We start from the raw sequence: 17,980 nt of genomic DNA on the forward strand, positions 1-17,980 counted from the left end.
GAAGGAAAAAAGAAAAGGAAGAGAGAGAAAAGGGAAAGAAGAAAGAGAGAAAGGAAAAAGAAAAAAAAGGAAAAGAAAAATACATTAAAATTAAGTGTATTTTCAAAAAATTTTGGGATAAAAATTGAAAAATTGAAAATAATTTACAAGTTCTTAAAATAACTCGGAACTTAATCTCTAGTCACAAGATTAATTAGAAAATTCAATTTTAGGCACACTAATATACACAATTAACATAATTAAACCGGTTTAATTCTTCCGGTTGTTATAGAAGGAGGAAAAACTTTTATCCTATAGTCAAATTTTGACTCAAATTCAAATTTCAATTTAAGTCAAACTTAAATCAATTGAATTTCAAATTGAACAACTTTTCAAATAAGTTTAAATGGATAATTCCACAAGTGTTCACACTGTGCCTTGCGTTCACACTATGTGAACACCTTCACATAAATTATCAAAAATTTAAATTTAAATTTAAATAATCACATTATTTAATTTGTATTTAATTCTCAATTAATTATCCTTGAGTGTTTTATTTTACAATTCCAGAATTCTAAAATTTTCATTTTCTCCTTTGTGTCTTGTGGAATTACAAGGATGACGCGGGGATTCATGAACCTATAATTCTGAGCTCCAATAAAATTAATAATTAATCAAATACTTTAATTAATTAATTAATTCTATTAATTCCAATAGTTACTCCACTATAAACTTGGAATTGTACTCTCGTAATTATAAACATAAATTACTTCTAAACTGTGAAGTGTCCATTTGATATAGTCATTGCATATAGATCGATCATCCATAAATAATTCATAATTAGAGCTATGTAAAATCCGTTAACCTCTTTAATTATAACTTTATCCTTGAGTGCCATTGATACTCTAATGGACAATGATTCATAAAACACATTCATTAATCAGAGCGCTCTTACTAATCCAAGTACCAAATCAACACTAGAAGGGAATTATTTATCTACTTCTTTCTCAAGAAGGAATGGATTCCATCTTGTATGATAACATTCCCGGCAGCCCACTTCATCATGTCTCCAAAATACAAGGAATAGGATTAAGGATCTCAGAATTCGTACCGAGTAAATCAAAAGATACAAATTCATAAATAGGAGTCTGCTAAGAACTCAAGATTAATATCATTCTTTATATGACTATCGGTAAACTCAATTAGAATTTCTATACTTAACAAAAATTATCAAAAATTCATATTGTGTCTGTGTCCATGTTCCACATAATCTCATTATGCGTAATACACTCATTCAATATTTTACCATATTAACAGTGCAGATAACACCGTTCCATTTTAAAATGGGAATGACATGTATTAATTAAAAATTATGAATTTCAATTAAATTCATTACGAACATCTTTTTTTATTATTTTCCTTAAGCATTATCTTCTTGCATATAACACTTACATACAATATTTAAGGTCACATAAATAATCATGAAATTCTTATTTAATATTCATAAAATATTCATAAATATATGTATATAAAATGATGAAAATTCAAGGATGAATATTTTTTTCCCTGCTCTTCTTCTGCCAAGACATTTTCTAGAGTAACATTACAGAATTATCAAATGAAACTTATGCACGAGAACCATCTATTATCAATGTTATATCCCAAAGCATATCCACTCCTCTGATTGAGGCCAGGGAGAGAGAGAGAGATAGAACTGGGTTATGGGGTTCTCGCTGTTATTGGAATCTTTTTTATGGGCATTTTCCTATAAGGAAAAAAAAAAGGGGGTAAAGAAACAGAGAAAGAAACCCTCCACAAGCTGCCTTACAATTCTTTTCAAACAGGGTGCCAACCTAATAGTAGAATTTCATTGCAACAGGAATCCCTTTTCTTTTATCTTTTTATTTTTTTTTAATTTCTTCTATTGTTTGGCTTTGTTTGGAACCAATGATAAATGTAAAAGTGGTTAGATGATACTTCATCAAATGATTGTACAATGCTAGCTACGCCAAATATCAGTCCTTCCACAGGGGCAGAGTCAAGAAAATTAGTCAGGTGTGAGGCAGCAGTATGACTAAACTAATGAAACGGGGAAAATAAGATGTAGAATTTTGGGGACAAAAAATACAATTTTTATAAAGTATTATATACAAATTAAATATAAAAAAATAATTAAAAAAAAAAGTTCATGGGTGGCTCCTGCTTCTCTCATCAGTTAAAAAATAAAATAAAATAGAAGGAGCCTTGATCAAGTTAGAATCTTCATGCCTCAAACTGAAGGGGAAAAGAACAAATCGTTACTTGCATATCCCCAAAATGATTTTATTATTATTATTATTATTATTATTTTGGGATATCCCTGAAATCATCCAAACCAGCTTTATTATCAGACTCGAATCCAAAACTTACCCTAGCAAAACTCTGCAATATTTTCCCATCAATAATTTTGACTTAGGACCCTACAACTTTCAAATGATTGATGGTTATAAGCTACACCATACAATTTTCAACACCGACCCATAGAGATGCAAAGAAAATCATCTTCCCAGGAAACTGAAAGAATTCACTGCTAGATAGGAAGAGAAATGGGGGAAGAAATTTTTGTATTGCTTGAAAAACTGTGAATGCATTGTAGTTGGCTAAATAGCTACATGAAATATACTCTCTAACTCGGATCTTTGTATGTACGATCTCAAAGTGCAAAAACACAGAAAGATGTCATTGCCTACTCATTTGCTGTCTTCATCAGTAGGATCAGTTGCGACATCGAATCCAGGAGGAATGAAAACAACATCGCCCCACTTTGAGGCAGAACTTTCCTGCAATAATTGTTTTTCTTGTTACTTTTCATATCATACATTTTATAAGGAAACAAATCCTAATTCAAAAATGTCTCAAAACGAACCTCGAAAAAAATTTTGCATTTTTGATATTTTTTTTCTTGCATTTAAAAAAAAAAAAGAGAACATTAAAGTGCAAAGATTCTCACCTTCATCTTCCTTATTACATCCTCGAGAACAGCAACCTGGAAAAGAAGATAAAAAATGAGTCTACACAAAGAAAGGCTCTGCAACAGAAACTGAGGAGCTGCAGGAATCTAAATTTGTACCTCAATCTCCCCTGGCCTGAAGCCAGGGTTCATTCGACCCTGATCACGAGAAGCCCTTAGCAACGATTTTTCCAAATCCTCCTTCAAAGAATAAGAAAATCATGATCATAGTGCAAGGAGAAACTAGAACAATGCATCTCAAGAAGGCAATTATGTACTAACCTTCCTGAAAAATGCCGGACGGTAGCTCTTGTTTTGGCTCCTTAGAATCAAGCTCCTTGACTGTTTAAATGTTTAGACAAGTTAATACCTTAGCCAGAAACTCATGCAAGAACCAAGAAGCTAAGGATGGAGGTGGATGTCCAAGAATGAAAACAACACAAGACCACCGAAAAACTGGCTGGTATGAAAGAAGGATGTGAAAGCTCAAGGCCCTTAAAAGTCCCCAGAAACATGATAATTGAGCCTAAAGCCATGGCCAAAAGAGTTGTTATGATCAGATCAGAGATGATCATCAATCGGGTGGGTTTATAAGCTCACACTATCACGTGGGTGAGCTTGCAGTCTAGATTCCACGTTTCTTTGATGATACACTACCAAAACAAGTGTGCATGAACCACGCATGGTGGTTGAGAAAGAAAACCTATTATGAGCTTAAGTTCTCAAGTTTAACTAAAAGCCCCTTTTTTCTGAATGGTCATGTAAATGTCAAATTAGAACCATTTGGGAACATGTGATTCAGGAGAACAGATTACTGGAGACTTAGGGTACCATGGTTCTTAGTTCTAGTACAGTGTGTTCCTCTCACAAAAAATTTGAATTTCAAATGTCGGAATCATGAACCATGGTTTAAACCCATCAACCAAACGGACCCTTAAAATAGAAAAAATAGCATGGTATTATCGACGCATAATATTTTTAAGATTGTATTAATGGCAAGATGGCTCCATGTTCACACAAAAAAAGGGTTCACTCTGTAGCTCTATCAGTAAATGCACAGAAAACTCAGTTTTATTAGTCATCACTCGTTAAAATCTTAATCTTTGTCCCATAGTTCAAAAGATATGTAGAATCATCACCTAGTAAATATTAGAACTAAAAAGAAAATGCTGCACTTTCATACTCGTGAAAATTCATAACATCGTCTTGGTTCCATTAAGATAGATACCTTCACTTCGTCCCTCAACCAAATTCCATTTCCGACTTTAAATGCATTAGAGACAATTTGTCAATTGAAAAAGGAAATCCAATTCATCGTTGCTTATTTCTCATAAGCTTCTCCATGAACGAATAAAATGCAGGACTATGGTGATTTGCTGCCTATAATCGTGAAAGATGGAAGATGTTAAATGGAAATTTTATGATCAATAAACTTTCACTTTGTTAATCGTTAGAAAACATGTCCACTCAAAAGTAACTGCAGATCACCAGCAGGTAACAATAGCACAGTTTTACATGCAACAAACGCAATATGAGTACAAGGAAAACCAAATATGCTATATAAGATTAGGAAGAGAAGCAAGAACCTGGAAAACCGGAACACCAGGGAAGCCATCATCAGAAAAACCAGCCTTCTCTCTCTCCTGACAAAATAAGCAGATAAAAATATTGGTTATTGATAATCTGATTTTGCTTGCTTTTGCATACTAAAGCTGTTTAACAAAGCCACTCCATTTGGGATAGAGAAGGATGATTTTTTTCTGTTAAAGTGCCATAAACGGTAATTATGTATGCTCGGTCCCCAAAAGAGGTAAGCGTCCACTTTATGGAATCACATTCTATTTAAATGGTGGGTGGAATTAAGGTTTCCGTGCCATCAAACTTAAGCCTCGTTCGCTTCACGGATTTGAGTTTTCAATTCGAACTGAAATGTGATATTTTTTGAAAGCTTTTAACTATAGTAGAAAAAGTAAGATGTGACATTTTCTGAGAGCTTTTAACTGTAAAAACCTAAAACTGAAAACTCGAATCGGTAAAATGAACAAGGCCTTAATTATAAAGATGAATCACACACAATTCCAAGAGCACATTTGTTTGAAAGGAGCTCTAAAAATTGCTTTTTTGTTATTTGGAAGAATATCCATACGCATAAAAGGATTTTTTTTTTTTTTGATAACCGTGGTGTCCAAGACATTGCCATGACTAATCGAAGGGATCCACGAGTGCCCCCTTGGGAGTATATCAACTAAAATACTTTAATTGGTAAAAAGGATTTTAGTGCATAAAGTCCCAATAAGACCAATATATTTACACAAGAAAATGCTAAAAACTAGGAGCTCTTTATTCATGTGAATGATTGAATGGCATTGGAAAGGACTGACATCTATGAATTAACTAGCAATGCTATCCAATGTAACCAAAACCTGCACATCAGACAGAGCCTAAGAGACTACACAATAAATCCCAATTACTTAGCAAAATGAGACATAAAATAAGGATTTATGAATAGTTTGAGATTTTGAGTTCATAACGGAGCACTAAACAACAATTTATCACCATCAAGAAACATAAAAATAGAGCTAATTCATCTTTGATCTTGCTTTCTTATTGCTTCATGCTTCTTGCTTGTGTTAAGAATAGGAAGCATTTGGACCCACAGACTGAGATATACGGATAGCATGGTATTTCTTTATGTTTGCCAACTTCATTTTCCGTGTTTCTAGACTGTTTCATTCTTCACAATGTCAGATTGAAAGAGTTGTATTTAAAGCAAAAATCAAGAATGTTAGTTTACCAATCCATCTCAAAAACTTAAATTATTAAGACGTAGGTCAACAATAATTTTATACATTAACATATCTTAAAGTCAATAATCTCTTTATTCCAAACACTTCCAATTTGCAAGGGCTCCCCCTCGAGTCTCTTTGTAACAGAAACCAGTCTCTTTGTAACAAGAACCTGTAGAAAGGAGCCGATTAGGTTATATAGATTAGTATAGTGTTATTTGTGTAATCTGATAAATTAGGATTTCTTATTTAGTTTCCTAATAAATAGGATTAGTTATTGACTTGACTGATTCCTAATTTAGTTACTTACCTAGTTTGTTGAGATTCCTAACTTTGTGGGATTCTCCTTTTATTTTCCTAGAATAAGTGGACTGGGATGCCGGCCACTCAAGTATAAATATTAGGGTTGTATTTCCTTGAATTTCTCTTCACCGAAATTCTCATGGTATCAGAGCCGGATTCAAAACCCTAATCCACTCTATCGTCAATCTCTCATCATGACAAAATAAGGCATGAATACCCAAACCAGTTCCTCGGAAGTCCAGTCAAAACCCGAGCATAATTCCCCAGCCATCAACGCTGATAATCCCTCAGCCAATATCATCGAAAACTCACCTCTTCCTGTTACCAGTCACAAACTCAGTAGCCACAATTTCCTTCAGTGGTCACAATCCGTCCTCATATATGTATCTGGCAGAGGAAAAGATGAGTATCTCACCGGTGAGGTTCCTGTTCTGGCGACAACAAATCCCAAGTATCGTACGTGGAAAACAGAAAATCACATGGTTATGTCATGGCTAATAAACTCCATGACCACGGAAGTTGGACAGAATTTCCTTCTCTACTCCCGCCCCAAAGACTCACCTTGTCCTCAAGGTGAAAATGAGGAAACTGGCGATCGATAGCCTCATAAGACTCCTAGGTCGCCTCATGGGCCGAAAGGTGCTCCTAACGGATCAAGACCTCCGACTCAGCATGACCCCCTGTAACACGTTGGCGCACCCCCAACACAGCCTCCGGTGCTACCTGCAGCTCCAAATCTCCAGAAAGTTGAAGAGGAATTGAAGACACGGCCTGTCCTTGACCCAGGGCACGACGCAGTTGGGAAACATGAAAGACCGGATGAATGGCAGCCTCCTCCGGCAATCGAAGGCATTACGCCACAAGCCCCGCTCGGGCAGTGATAGCATAGGGACCATAGAAACGGGGGCTCAACTTCTCATTCCGGCGCCGAGCTAAAGACACCTGACGATAAGGGCGCAATTTAAGGTACACCAAATCACCAACCGCATGCTGCACATCCCGACGTTTACCATCAGCCACCACTTTCATTCGCTGTTGAGCGCGAAGCAGAAGAGACTTAAGTAAGTCCAGCATGGCATCCCGCTCCTGTAACTGCTGCTCCACCGAGTCTATCGCCGACGCCCTGAAGCCATAACGCAACAATGGAGGTGGAGCACGGCCATATACCACTTGAAACGGAGTAGTGCATGCCGAGGTATGAAATGAAGTGTTATACCAATATTCCGACCATGCTAACCACCGGTGCCATTTTCCTAGTTTGTCCGAGGGAAAACAACGCAAATAAGTTTCAACACGCCGGTTTACCACCTCTGTTTGTCCGTCCGTCTGAGGATGATAAGCGGTACTACGTGCGAGGGTAGTTCCCATTTGCTTGTGAAGCTCCGTCCAAAAATGCTAAGGAATATTCGATCACGGTCAGTCACAATTGTACGCGCCACCCCATGGAGGCAAATCACCTCACGTATGAAAATCCTAGCCACCATTTCAGCCGAGAGGGGATGCTTCAAAGCTATGAAATGCCCATATTTGCTAAGCCTATCCACCACCACTAGAATCATGTCGAAGCCTTCCAAACGTGGCAACCCTTCAATAAAATCCATTGAAATGTCCTCCCATACCTAGTCCGGAATGGACAATGGCTGTAGTAGGCCACTAGGCGCTAATGTGGAGGCCTTGCAGCGCTGGCATACATCACACGCAGCCACATATGAAGTGATATCCTTCTTCATTCCCGGCCAAAACCAATCCACTGCCAAGCGGCGGTAAGTCTTAAGGACCCCCGAATGACCCCTCATCACCCCATCATGATAAGCGTGAAGCAGCCTAGGAATGAAAGGCAAACTCCAAGGAACGACCATCCGACCACCATACATTAACCGCCCCTGCACTAGAGAATAACCCGGATGGGCTTCAGGCTGGAATTGCAATGCGGAGACAATTTGTCCCAGTTGCTCATCTTGCAAAACTTGTTGTTGTAACTCCTGTGTATTCACGATAGAGGATCCCGACAAGGCACACAATTCCGGTGAATGCACAACACGCGATAGAGCATCTGCGGCTCGGTTTTCTAGCCCCGGTTTGAACTGAATTTCAAAATCATATCCCAACAACTTAGTAAACCACTTTTGGTGCTCAACACTCATGAGACGTTGTTCCAAAAGATACTTAAGGCTCCGCTAGTCAGTGCGAATCACAAAATGTCATCCTAGCAAATACGGCCGCCACTTTTGCACCGCCAACACAATGGCCATCAACTCCCTCTCATAAACTGACTTCCCCTGAGCCCGCAACGACAGAGCTTGGTTGAAATATGCAATTGATTGATGGTTTTGCATTAATACCGCTCCCACACCAAACCCTGAAGCATCCGTTTCGAGCACGAAAGGTTTTGTGAAGTTTGGAAGAGCTAAAACCGGCACAGAAGACATAGCACTTTTTAAGCAAACAAAGGCCCTATCCGCTTCCTCATTCCAATGGAATCCATCCTTCCGGAGCAACTTTGTCAATGGTCCTGCTATGTGGCCATATCCAACAACAAATTTTCTATAATACCCTGTCAACCCCAAAAACCCACGCAAATCACGTAGCGTCGTGGGTGTTGGCCACTTCAGCATTGCGTCAATCTTGGTTTGGTCGGCTGACACTCCCTTACACGAGACAATATGTCCTAAGTACTCCAAGGACTGCTGGCTGAAACTGCACTTTTTCGCATTAGCGAAAAGCTTGTGCTGTTGTAAAACCGCCAACACTTGGTCCAGATGACGTACATATTTCTCCAAAGTCCGGCTATAGACAAGTATGTCATCGAAGAAAACTAAGACAAACTTACAGAGGAATACTCGCAACACCTCATTCATTAGTGATTGGAAAGTTGCGGGGGCATTTGTGAGTCCAAATGGCATTACCAAAAACTCATAGTGTCCCTCATGTGTGCGAAAAGCAGTTTTGGGCACATCCTCAGGTTTGACTCTAATATGATAACCCGACTTAAGGTCGATCTTGGAAAAAATGGCCGCTCCGTGAAGCTCATCGAGTAGTTCCTCAATGATGGGAATAGGAAAACGATCTGGCACCGTCTCCTTATTTAAAGCCTGATAGTCCATGCAAAACCGCCAACTCCCGTCTTTCTTTTTGACCAAAAGCACGGGACTAGAATATGGACTCACACTAGGTCAAATAATCCCTGCGGCCAACATCTCTCCAACCAACTTCTCGATTTCTTCCTTTTGGACCTGCGGATATCGATAAGGTCGGACACTAATCAGAGAAGTCCCTGTCTTAAGTACGATTGCATGGTCTTTTGCGCGCTCCGGAGGCAATTCTGGTGGCATTTCAAAAGCAGATGCTCTCCGGTCCAGCACCCCTGACAATTCATCCGGTATTTTGCAATGACCTTCTAAGGTTCCCAATTCCACGTGGTTCCATTCAAGCCATAACCCTTGCCCTTCTTGGTCAAACGCCCACTGCAAAGCCTTTAAAGACATTGAAGTCCTATTCAACCCAGGGTCTCCTTTCAAGGTCACATGTCGGTTTCCCACCATAAATTTCATCGTGAGATTTTTCCAATTCACCGTCATATTTCCGAGGGTCTCTAGCCACTGAATTCCTAAAATTACGTCTGAACTCCCTAACTCTAGGGGCAGAAAATCCTCCACCACCTCTATGTCTTGCAAGGATACCACAATTCCCCTGCAAACGCCTTCCCCCTTAACCGACAACCCTGTTCCCATAATCACCCCATAATCTCCAGTTTTATCTACTGACAATTCCATTTTTCTCACTAAATCAACAGAAATGAAATTATGCGTGGCTCCACTATCTACCAAAACTGTTACCTCTTGTCCCCGCAGCACTCCTTTAAGTTTCATGATCTTCGGCGATGTGAGTCCGACCACCGAATTGAGGGGCAATTCTACAACTTCTTCATCCACCCCTGGCTGAGCTTTTTCTTCCTGCTCCTCTGCAATCTCCTCTTCTTCACGTACAAGAAGCACCTGCAATTCCCGGTTAGGGCAACGGTGTCCAAAGGAGTACTTACCGTCACAACGGTAACACAGCCCCTTCTCCCTCTTCATTTGTATCTCTGCGTCGGTAAGCCTCCGGTACGGCGCCGTTCCACCGGTCGTCTCTTTGGCCTTCTCAGAAATTCCCGAAGGACGCCCGACAGCCACAGAGGAATTTGTTGCTCTTGTACCTCCTCCATACGACAATCCACTCCTCAACCCAAGCCCTTGTGAAACAGAACTATTCCTATTCCAGGAATTAAATGAAGACATTTGGGCCTTTGGCCCGCGTACCAGTTGGTTACGCTCCTCCACCCGTTAGGCGAATTCCATTATTCGGCCCAACCCATTGGGTTTCATCATCCTAACCTCTGCTCTCACTTCCGGTTTCGGGCCATTCACAAAAGCACTCTCCAGCACTTGCTCCGGGATCTCCGCCAGCGGCGCGGCCAACGTCTCAAACTGCCGGCAATACTCCCTCACTGTAGTCTCCTGGTGCAGAGACAAGAACTTTTCACAAAGAGTTCCTTCTTGTGTCGAACGGAAGCGCTCCAACACCATCTGTTTCAACTTCGTCCAATCCCGGACCGCTCGTCTCCGATCTTCCCACTGGAACCAAGCGAGAGCTTCTCCTTCCAAGCTCACCACTGCCACATCCAGTTTCTCTCTTTCCGTCAGTCTATTCATGGAAAAATACCGTTCCTCCCTAAATATCCAGCCATCTGGATTTTCACCATCAAAAACCGGCATCTCCACCCGTCGAGTACAAAATTTCGTGCGACTGCCCCCTCTCGCCATTCCGCTGGCCTGTAATCCGTTTCTACCGTCGGCGCCGTCTGTTCCGTCGGAATTCCATTTTCCGCTTCAGGAGACTCCCGATTTTCAGGAACTCGTTGTTTCAACAACTCATCCATTCTTATCAGCAACAACTCGAGCCCTTGCTCCAACCTAGTTATTTTTCCTAGATCTTCACGCATGGATTCTACTTCCTTTAACAATTCCTCCCTGCACACCTCCGTTCTCTCCTTATCGCGATCATCCGTCCTCCTCGTCATCCCGGGAAAGTGCTCTGATACCAATTGATAAGTTCCAAAGTAATTGACACAGAAAGATGACTAATTGAAGAGAATTTTGTATTAATGGAACCAAGAATCAACTATGGCGACAAGTAAGAATCAACAATGGCGACAAATACGAGTAAAGGAAGGTATGGGGATTTTCAAGAGATCTCGTGCTCTCCTAGAGTCTTTAGTTGTACATCCTTTGTCCATGTTCATAGTCGAAACAAAGGGAAATTAGATCCCAAAGCAATCAAATGTGTGGTTTTTGGCTATTCAGCCACACGAAAAGGGTATAAGAGTTATCATCCCCCTTCTAGAAAATTTTACATATCTGCAGATGTCACCTTTGCTGAAAACAAACAATACTTCTCACTGTCTTATCTTTAGGGGGAGATTTTATCTATGGAAGATAAAGACTGTGAGCTCTCTTTCGGTCTTGAACAACCCGTGGCCCCATCTACCGAGTCTGTCCCAGTTCCTCAAATTGTGTCCACTCTAGAGCTAGAAATAGCATCCACTTCCGAGCCAGAAACTGTGTCCACTCCAGGAGTTGTTCACTCCTGTCACTCCAGCATTTGTCTGTGTTTACGACTCTTTTAGATTTCCTCAAGTGTACTCGAGAAAAACATTTGTTCCAGACCTGACACAAGTCCGAGAATGCATCCCAAGCCCTGCTAATAAAGTTGTGGTAAGTCCTGATCTACCTTTGCATACACAATCCGTTGAAACACCACAAAAGAATCTTGATCTTCTCATTGTTGTTAGAAAAGGCACTAGAGAATGCACAAAGAGACCTTTATATCCATTGTCCCACTATGTGTCACTTAACCATTTTTCACCCCTCCACAAAAATTTCATTGCGAGTCTAAACACTTCCTGTTCCAAACACTTTATCTGAGGCATTGTCAAAAGGGAAATGGAGGAATGCTATGAGAGAAGAAATGGATGCATTGGAAAAGAACAGAACATGGGAGATTGTTGATAAGCCAAAAGGAAAAAATCTAGTGGGTTGCAAATGGGTTTTTACTTTGAAAAACAAGGCTGATGGTTCCCTTGAAAGATATAAAACGAGACTGGTTGCTAAAGGTTATACTCAGACATATGGAGTCGATTATTAGGAGACGTTTGCTCCTATGAAAAAAAATGAATACTGTAAGGATCTTGTTATCTCTGGCTGCTCATATTAATTGGCAACTTCAGCAGTATGATGTAAAGAATGCTTTCTTGCACGACGCCCTCGAAGAAGAAATTTACATGAGCATCCCACCAGGTTTTGAAGGAGAAGGTACATCTAACAAAGTGTGTAGACTGAAGAAGTCTCTATACAGACTAAAGCAATCGCCTAGAGCTTGGTTTGGAATATTTTCTAGATTAATGAAAGCAACAGGATACAGAAAGAGTCAAGGAGATCATACTCCTTTCGTCAAACACTCAGCCACAGGAGGAGTGACAGTTCTCCTGGTATATGTTGATGATATCATTGTCACGGGAAATGATGAGATGGAGAAACAAAATATAAACAATCCTTGATCAAGGAATTTAAGATAAAAGAACTTGGGCTGATAAAATATTTTCTTAGAATTGAAGTTTCATACTCAAGACAGGGCATTGTTATCTCACAACAAAAATATATGATGGATCTCTTGAAGGAAACAGGAAAACTTGGTTGCAAACCAGTAGCTACACCTATTGAGCCGAAAAAGAAATTGGGAGAAGCAAAGGAAGAGCCAGTTGTTGATAGGGAGATGTATCAGAGATTGGTAGGGAAACTCATTTATCTTGCTCATACTTGGCCAGACATAGCTTACTCAGTAAGCGTGATCAGTCAGTTCATGCATGACCCAAGAGAGACACCTACAAGCTGCTTACTGCATACTTCACTACTTAAAAGGCTCCCTAGGAAAAGGAGTTCTATTCAAAAGGAATAATGAGCTTAGGTTGGAAGCCTATACAGACGCAGATTATGCAGGTTCATCAGTGGACATGAGATCAACATCTAGTCATTGTACATTTCTTGGAGGAAATTTGGTAACACGGCGAAGTAAAAAGCAAAATGCGGTGGCAAGATCTAGTGTTGAACCTGAGTTCAGGGCGATGGAGTGTGTGAACTATTTTGGCTAAAGATCATCCTGGATGATTTGAGAATCAAGTGGGAAGGTCCTATGAGGCTGTACTGTGACAACAAGTCAGCAATGAACATCGCTCATAACCCAGCACAACATAACAGAACGAAGCATATCAAGATTGACAAAAACTTCCTCAAAGAAAAGCTAGAAGGTCTGATCTGCATGTCATACGTGCCTTTAGCGAGTCAATTAGTACATGTTTTAACCAAGAGACTCAACAGTGCAACTTTGCATGAAATTACTTCCAAGTTGGGAGTGGAAGATGTCTACTTCCCAACTTGAAGGGGAGTGTTGGACTGTAAAATTTTTATATCCGAATTAATACGAAACAAATCAACTTGTATATATTTAATTAGGAAAGTTATTACAATCCCTAGAATTATGGGATATAGCGTTAAGACTTTTTTCCCTTATTTGGTTAGATTAGTTTCCTCTTCTTTCTCCTAGAATAGCTTATATATTTTGGTGTACTAATAATTCAATATCAATGAGAATTATTATTCCCACTCATTTTCTTCCATGTGTTACCAAAAACATGCAATATGGATCGAGATTTGTTCCTCTTTTCATTATGAACATATTAAAAAAATCATCTTAATCGAAATTAAAACGAAGAAATTGTGACATTTTTAAGCTTGAAATTGAAGAGAGAGAGAAAAAGTAGAATCAGAACTGTTTTCACTATAAAAAACAATTAGAATTCAAACCTTAGTTCATGATTCAAATTGGTGTTTGGAAGGGGAAAATTGAACGACAATTCAAATCACTAACAATAGTTCAAACCCTGGATTGTTAAACCAAACAAGCCCTAGGATTGTTGGAATTTAAGGGGTAGTGAGTTCTAAAATCTAAGGGTTTGAATCATTAGTAATAGTTTGAATTGTCCTTTACCAAACATCAATTTGAATTCTAAATTACGGTTTGAATCCTAAACAATAATTCGAATTACTAAACATCAATTTGAATGCTAAACTACAGTTTGAATCCTAAACAACAATTCGAATGCTAAACTACGGTTTGAATCCTAAACAACAATTCGAATGGTTGAAACAAACAATGGCTAAAATCAATACGCACATTGAAATGATTCTAAATTCCTCACCTTAAGCGCATTCTGCACTTGAGAAGTCTCGGGAATCAACCGGAACGACACCCCATTAACCTTGAGCTGAAAAACCTGCCAAAAAACAAAAATTATCGGACCCAAAAAATAAAAAATAAAAAGTAAAACTTTTTTCTCTAAACAACCTTATTTAGAGCAACAGCAACGACTTTGGAGCCATCTTGCATTCTTGGGTCCATACTTGCAATCTGATCAAGAAGCGCCTCGGCGTCCTCTTTCCTGAAACAAAACAGCCCAAGAGACTTCCCAGAAGAAGCTCCGGAGACCAACACGAATTCCTCGGAGGCGTTGCTAAGCGCGTAAACAGGGACGCCCGCCAACCGCTCCTCAATCGCCTCCGTGGACATTCCTGTTCTAGGGCAGCGAACGCGAGAATTCCGCGGGATTTGGGGGGCGTTATTTGTTGGGGAAATTCGAGCCCAAACCGGTTTTTTTCCGGAGGACCCATTGGAGGAGCGTTCGAAGAAAGGGAATTTGGTGCGGGATTGGAGGTCGGAGAGAGTGGATTGGAGGTGGGTTCTGGTGTCGTGCGAGATTTGGTTGAAGAGAGAAGAGCAGTTGTGTTGGAAGGTGGTGAAGGCTTGTTGGAGGTTTAGTTGGGGTTGGGGTTGTTTGGGAGGTGGGAAAGTTGTGGGAGCTTTCTCGGAATTAGTTAAGTTCATTTTTTGTGTTTTTGGTTTTACGAGGGAGAACGGAGAAGTGAGGAGTGAGGGATTTTGGGTTTTAGGACGAAGTGGTTGATGCGAAGTGAAAGAATGAAGACGAAGATGCTCTGCCTGGAGCCCTGCACTCGAGGTTTGCTGCGGACATGTGGGGCCCGCACTTTAATGTTATGTTTGGTAGGAAGGAAAGAAAATATGATAAGAAAAAAAATATTAAAGTAATGAAAAATAACAATGATGGAAAGGAAATTGATTTTTTTTTATGTTGTTTGGTATGAGAAGATGAAAAGAAAATGAGTTTACTTTCACTTATTTGATATTGAAAGTTAAATTGGGAGGAAAGAAAAAATCTTACTCGTAAATTATTTTTATACCCTTAAATTTTTTGCTTGAATGTCGATGGAGAAAAGGATAATTTAGTAATTTTGCTCACTTTAATGAGTTGTCCCCATTTTTCATTCCATTTTCTGCCCACTTGTGGAAAAAAAAAATGGTGGGGCCCACATGTATTATTTTACACTCTATTTTCTCTTCCTTTCTCTTTTCTCTCCTACCAAACAACCTACATTTCATTTTTCCTCATAAAATCTCTCCACCTTCTTCCTTCATTCTACTTTTCTTTCCTATCAAACATACTCTAATGGTCATGTTTATTTCACCTTATATGATTTGGTTTGAATTTATGGTGATTTGAACTGCGATTTGGTGTTTAATACGTAAATCAATTATAATTTGAATTTTGAATAAAATCTTACTTGTATGAATAAAATGTAGGCTTTTACATTAGAGTTTCGTAATAAATTTTATAAAATTTTATTGCAAATAACATTAAAAAAATAAAATAAATACTTTTTAAAAATACATGAGTCAAGATGTTTATCCTTTAGTCTTAATTAATAATATTTTTAATTAAATAGCTATACTAGTAAAAGGGTATTAATTAAGAATAAAGAGTAAAAATCTTGACTCATACATTTTTAAGAGTAAATTACTTTAAAAAATATGCAATATAAGATCTCATTGAAAAAAAAAATGATATCTCAATCAGAATTGAAACGAAAAAATTACGAATTTAAACTTTTGTTTTTTTTTTGTTTTTGTTTTTCTAATGAATTATGGGAATGATTCTAAGCGTAGTAAGGCTTAATGCTACGAAGCCCGGTCCCGAATGCGGGAAATATGAGCTTGGTGGACCGCATGAGAAAGTGGGTTAGGCCGTCAAAAGAATACATACATGTTGGATCATGCCCATATATTTAGCATAAAAGTGTTAACTACATATATCTCCATGTTACGATCTCAAAGATGAGATTGTGATTATTGAGATATAATTAAAAAATTAACTTAATTAAACTGGAGTGATTAATAAAAACCACGAAAATAAATACATAAATGTCAAATTATATATTAAAATATATTGCTTCGGAGTCTTTCTTTTACAAACAATTTATAAACACAATCCATAAAGCTTAAAATTAACTCTGGGACAATGTCGATCAATATAGTTTATATACAAAAATAAAATACAACTCAGAATTAAAAATGCAAATTTAGAATAAACTAACCACTTCGAATCTCGTGCCTTCAATCCATTGACATCCACATGCCATGCAGTGAATCTAAACTGCTAACTTTGGAGGAGTTTAATACATTGAGAATATAGGAAAAGTTAGCGAAAGACCCAATAGCATATAATTTTTTTAAAACTGAATATATAAATGAAAGTACACGGTTCGAATATATCATTTGAAACCGAATATCCTTTTTAATGAAAGGAAATAAACGTAAGTCTCTAATGTCCGTATTATGGTAAGTGGTTCATGATGAGTCACTTACTTTATCGCAAGGCCATAATGTCACCACCGTAGTGGCCCGTATAGGTTTTGGGACCTGCTCCCAAGGATACGATCTCCATACCCCGATCTAGGCCATCAGCAAGTTATAATTTCTTAAAATATCTCATTTTAAGAAAATATCATATAAAACTCTTCTTTAGGTTTCAATGTTTTCAAATGTGTTTTTATAAGCAAAACATATTTAAAACATGCTAACAAGGATGTGGACAAGAACATCCTACCTCTCGGATGTCAAATCTACGGATAACTTCACGTTGTCCAACCGTCTTGATCGTGCCGCTAGCTTTGTCATCAAAACAATGTTTTAGGATTGAGATCCCAACCGAAAATGAATCTAGTTCAATTATGCATAATTGTTTCCTATTAGTGTGCCTTTACTCAAATCCAAAATTTACAAACAACTTCATAATTCAAGTTAAAGTTTTTCTCTCTTTTCTTTTTTTCCGGTTTTGCTGCAACTTTTGCTGCAGCAAGCTGCAGCCAAACAACAAGAACAATAGCAAAACTCGCATTTTAAAGTTGATTTCAAGATAAATCCATGGAAAATTGCTAAAACCAGTTTTCAAACACTTCAATATACTTAAGAACTGAAAACCCCTAAATTCAACCACAATTTGTCCAAATCCAAACCTAAATTAAAATTCATCAAATCTTAACAAAAATCATACTTCCTTAAACTAAGAATTCAAATACAAGAGTGGGTTTCTCAAGAAATTTTACCTCAAACCGGTTGGAGAGTCTTTCTCTCTGTTTTGTTGTTTGTTTGTTTTTTTTTTTTTTTTTTTTTTTTTTTTTTTTTTTTTTTTTTTTTTTGCTTCTTGTTGTTCAGCCAGAAACAGCCTGAGAGAGAGAGTGAGAGGGAGATAAAAACAGCTGAGAAAGACAGATAGTGTGACATCCGGTTAAATTAACTGAGATTAATTAATTTAATCTAATGGTTAGTGTTAATTAATCTTGGATTAGTGAAAAAATTTCAGTTATAATTATCACGTAAATGACATTTTCCTCTAAAAATGATTGTTTTGAAATTGACACTACTGTCCCTCGAACAGTTTTAAGTGTTGGTAACTAATTTTTCAGAACATGAATAA

At 38.3% G+C, this 17,980-nt stretch overlaps 1 protein-coding gene across 1 annotated transcript; it reads right to left on the reverse strand.

Annotated features, from left to right (window-relative positions):
- Positions 1-2,567: 2,567 nt before the first annotated feature.
- LOC21409499 (protein TIC 22-like, chloroplastic) lies at positions 2,568-15,146 on the reverse strand. The gene is made up of 7 exons (XM_010099664.2): positions 14,497-15,146; positions 14,351-14,425; positions 4,555-4,611; positions 3,251-3,310; positions 3,089-3,169; positions 2,969-3,004; positions 2,568-2,798 (listed from the first exon to the last, which is right to left on the reverse strand). Exons 1-7 carry the CDS (start codon positions 15,031-15,033, stop codon positions 2,709-2,711), a joined length of 936 nt encoding a protein of 311 aa, XP_010097966.1. The 5' UTR covers positions 15,034-15,146; the 3' UTR covers positions 2,568-2,708.
- Positions 15,147-17,980: the final 2,834 nt, after the last annotated feature.

Source organism: Morus notabilis, unplaced genomic scaffold (assembly GCF_000414095.1).
Source record: "Morus notabilis unplaced genomic scaffold, ASM41409v2 Scaffold35, whole genome shotgun sequence".
NCBI classification, from domain to species: domain Eukaryota; kingdom Viridiplantae; phylum Streptophyta; class Magnoliopsida; order Rosales; family Moraceae; genus Morus; species Morus notabilis.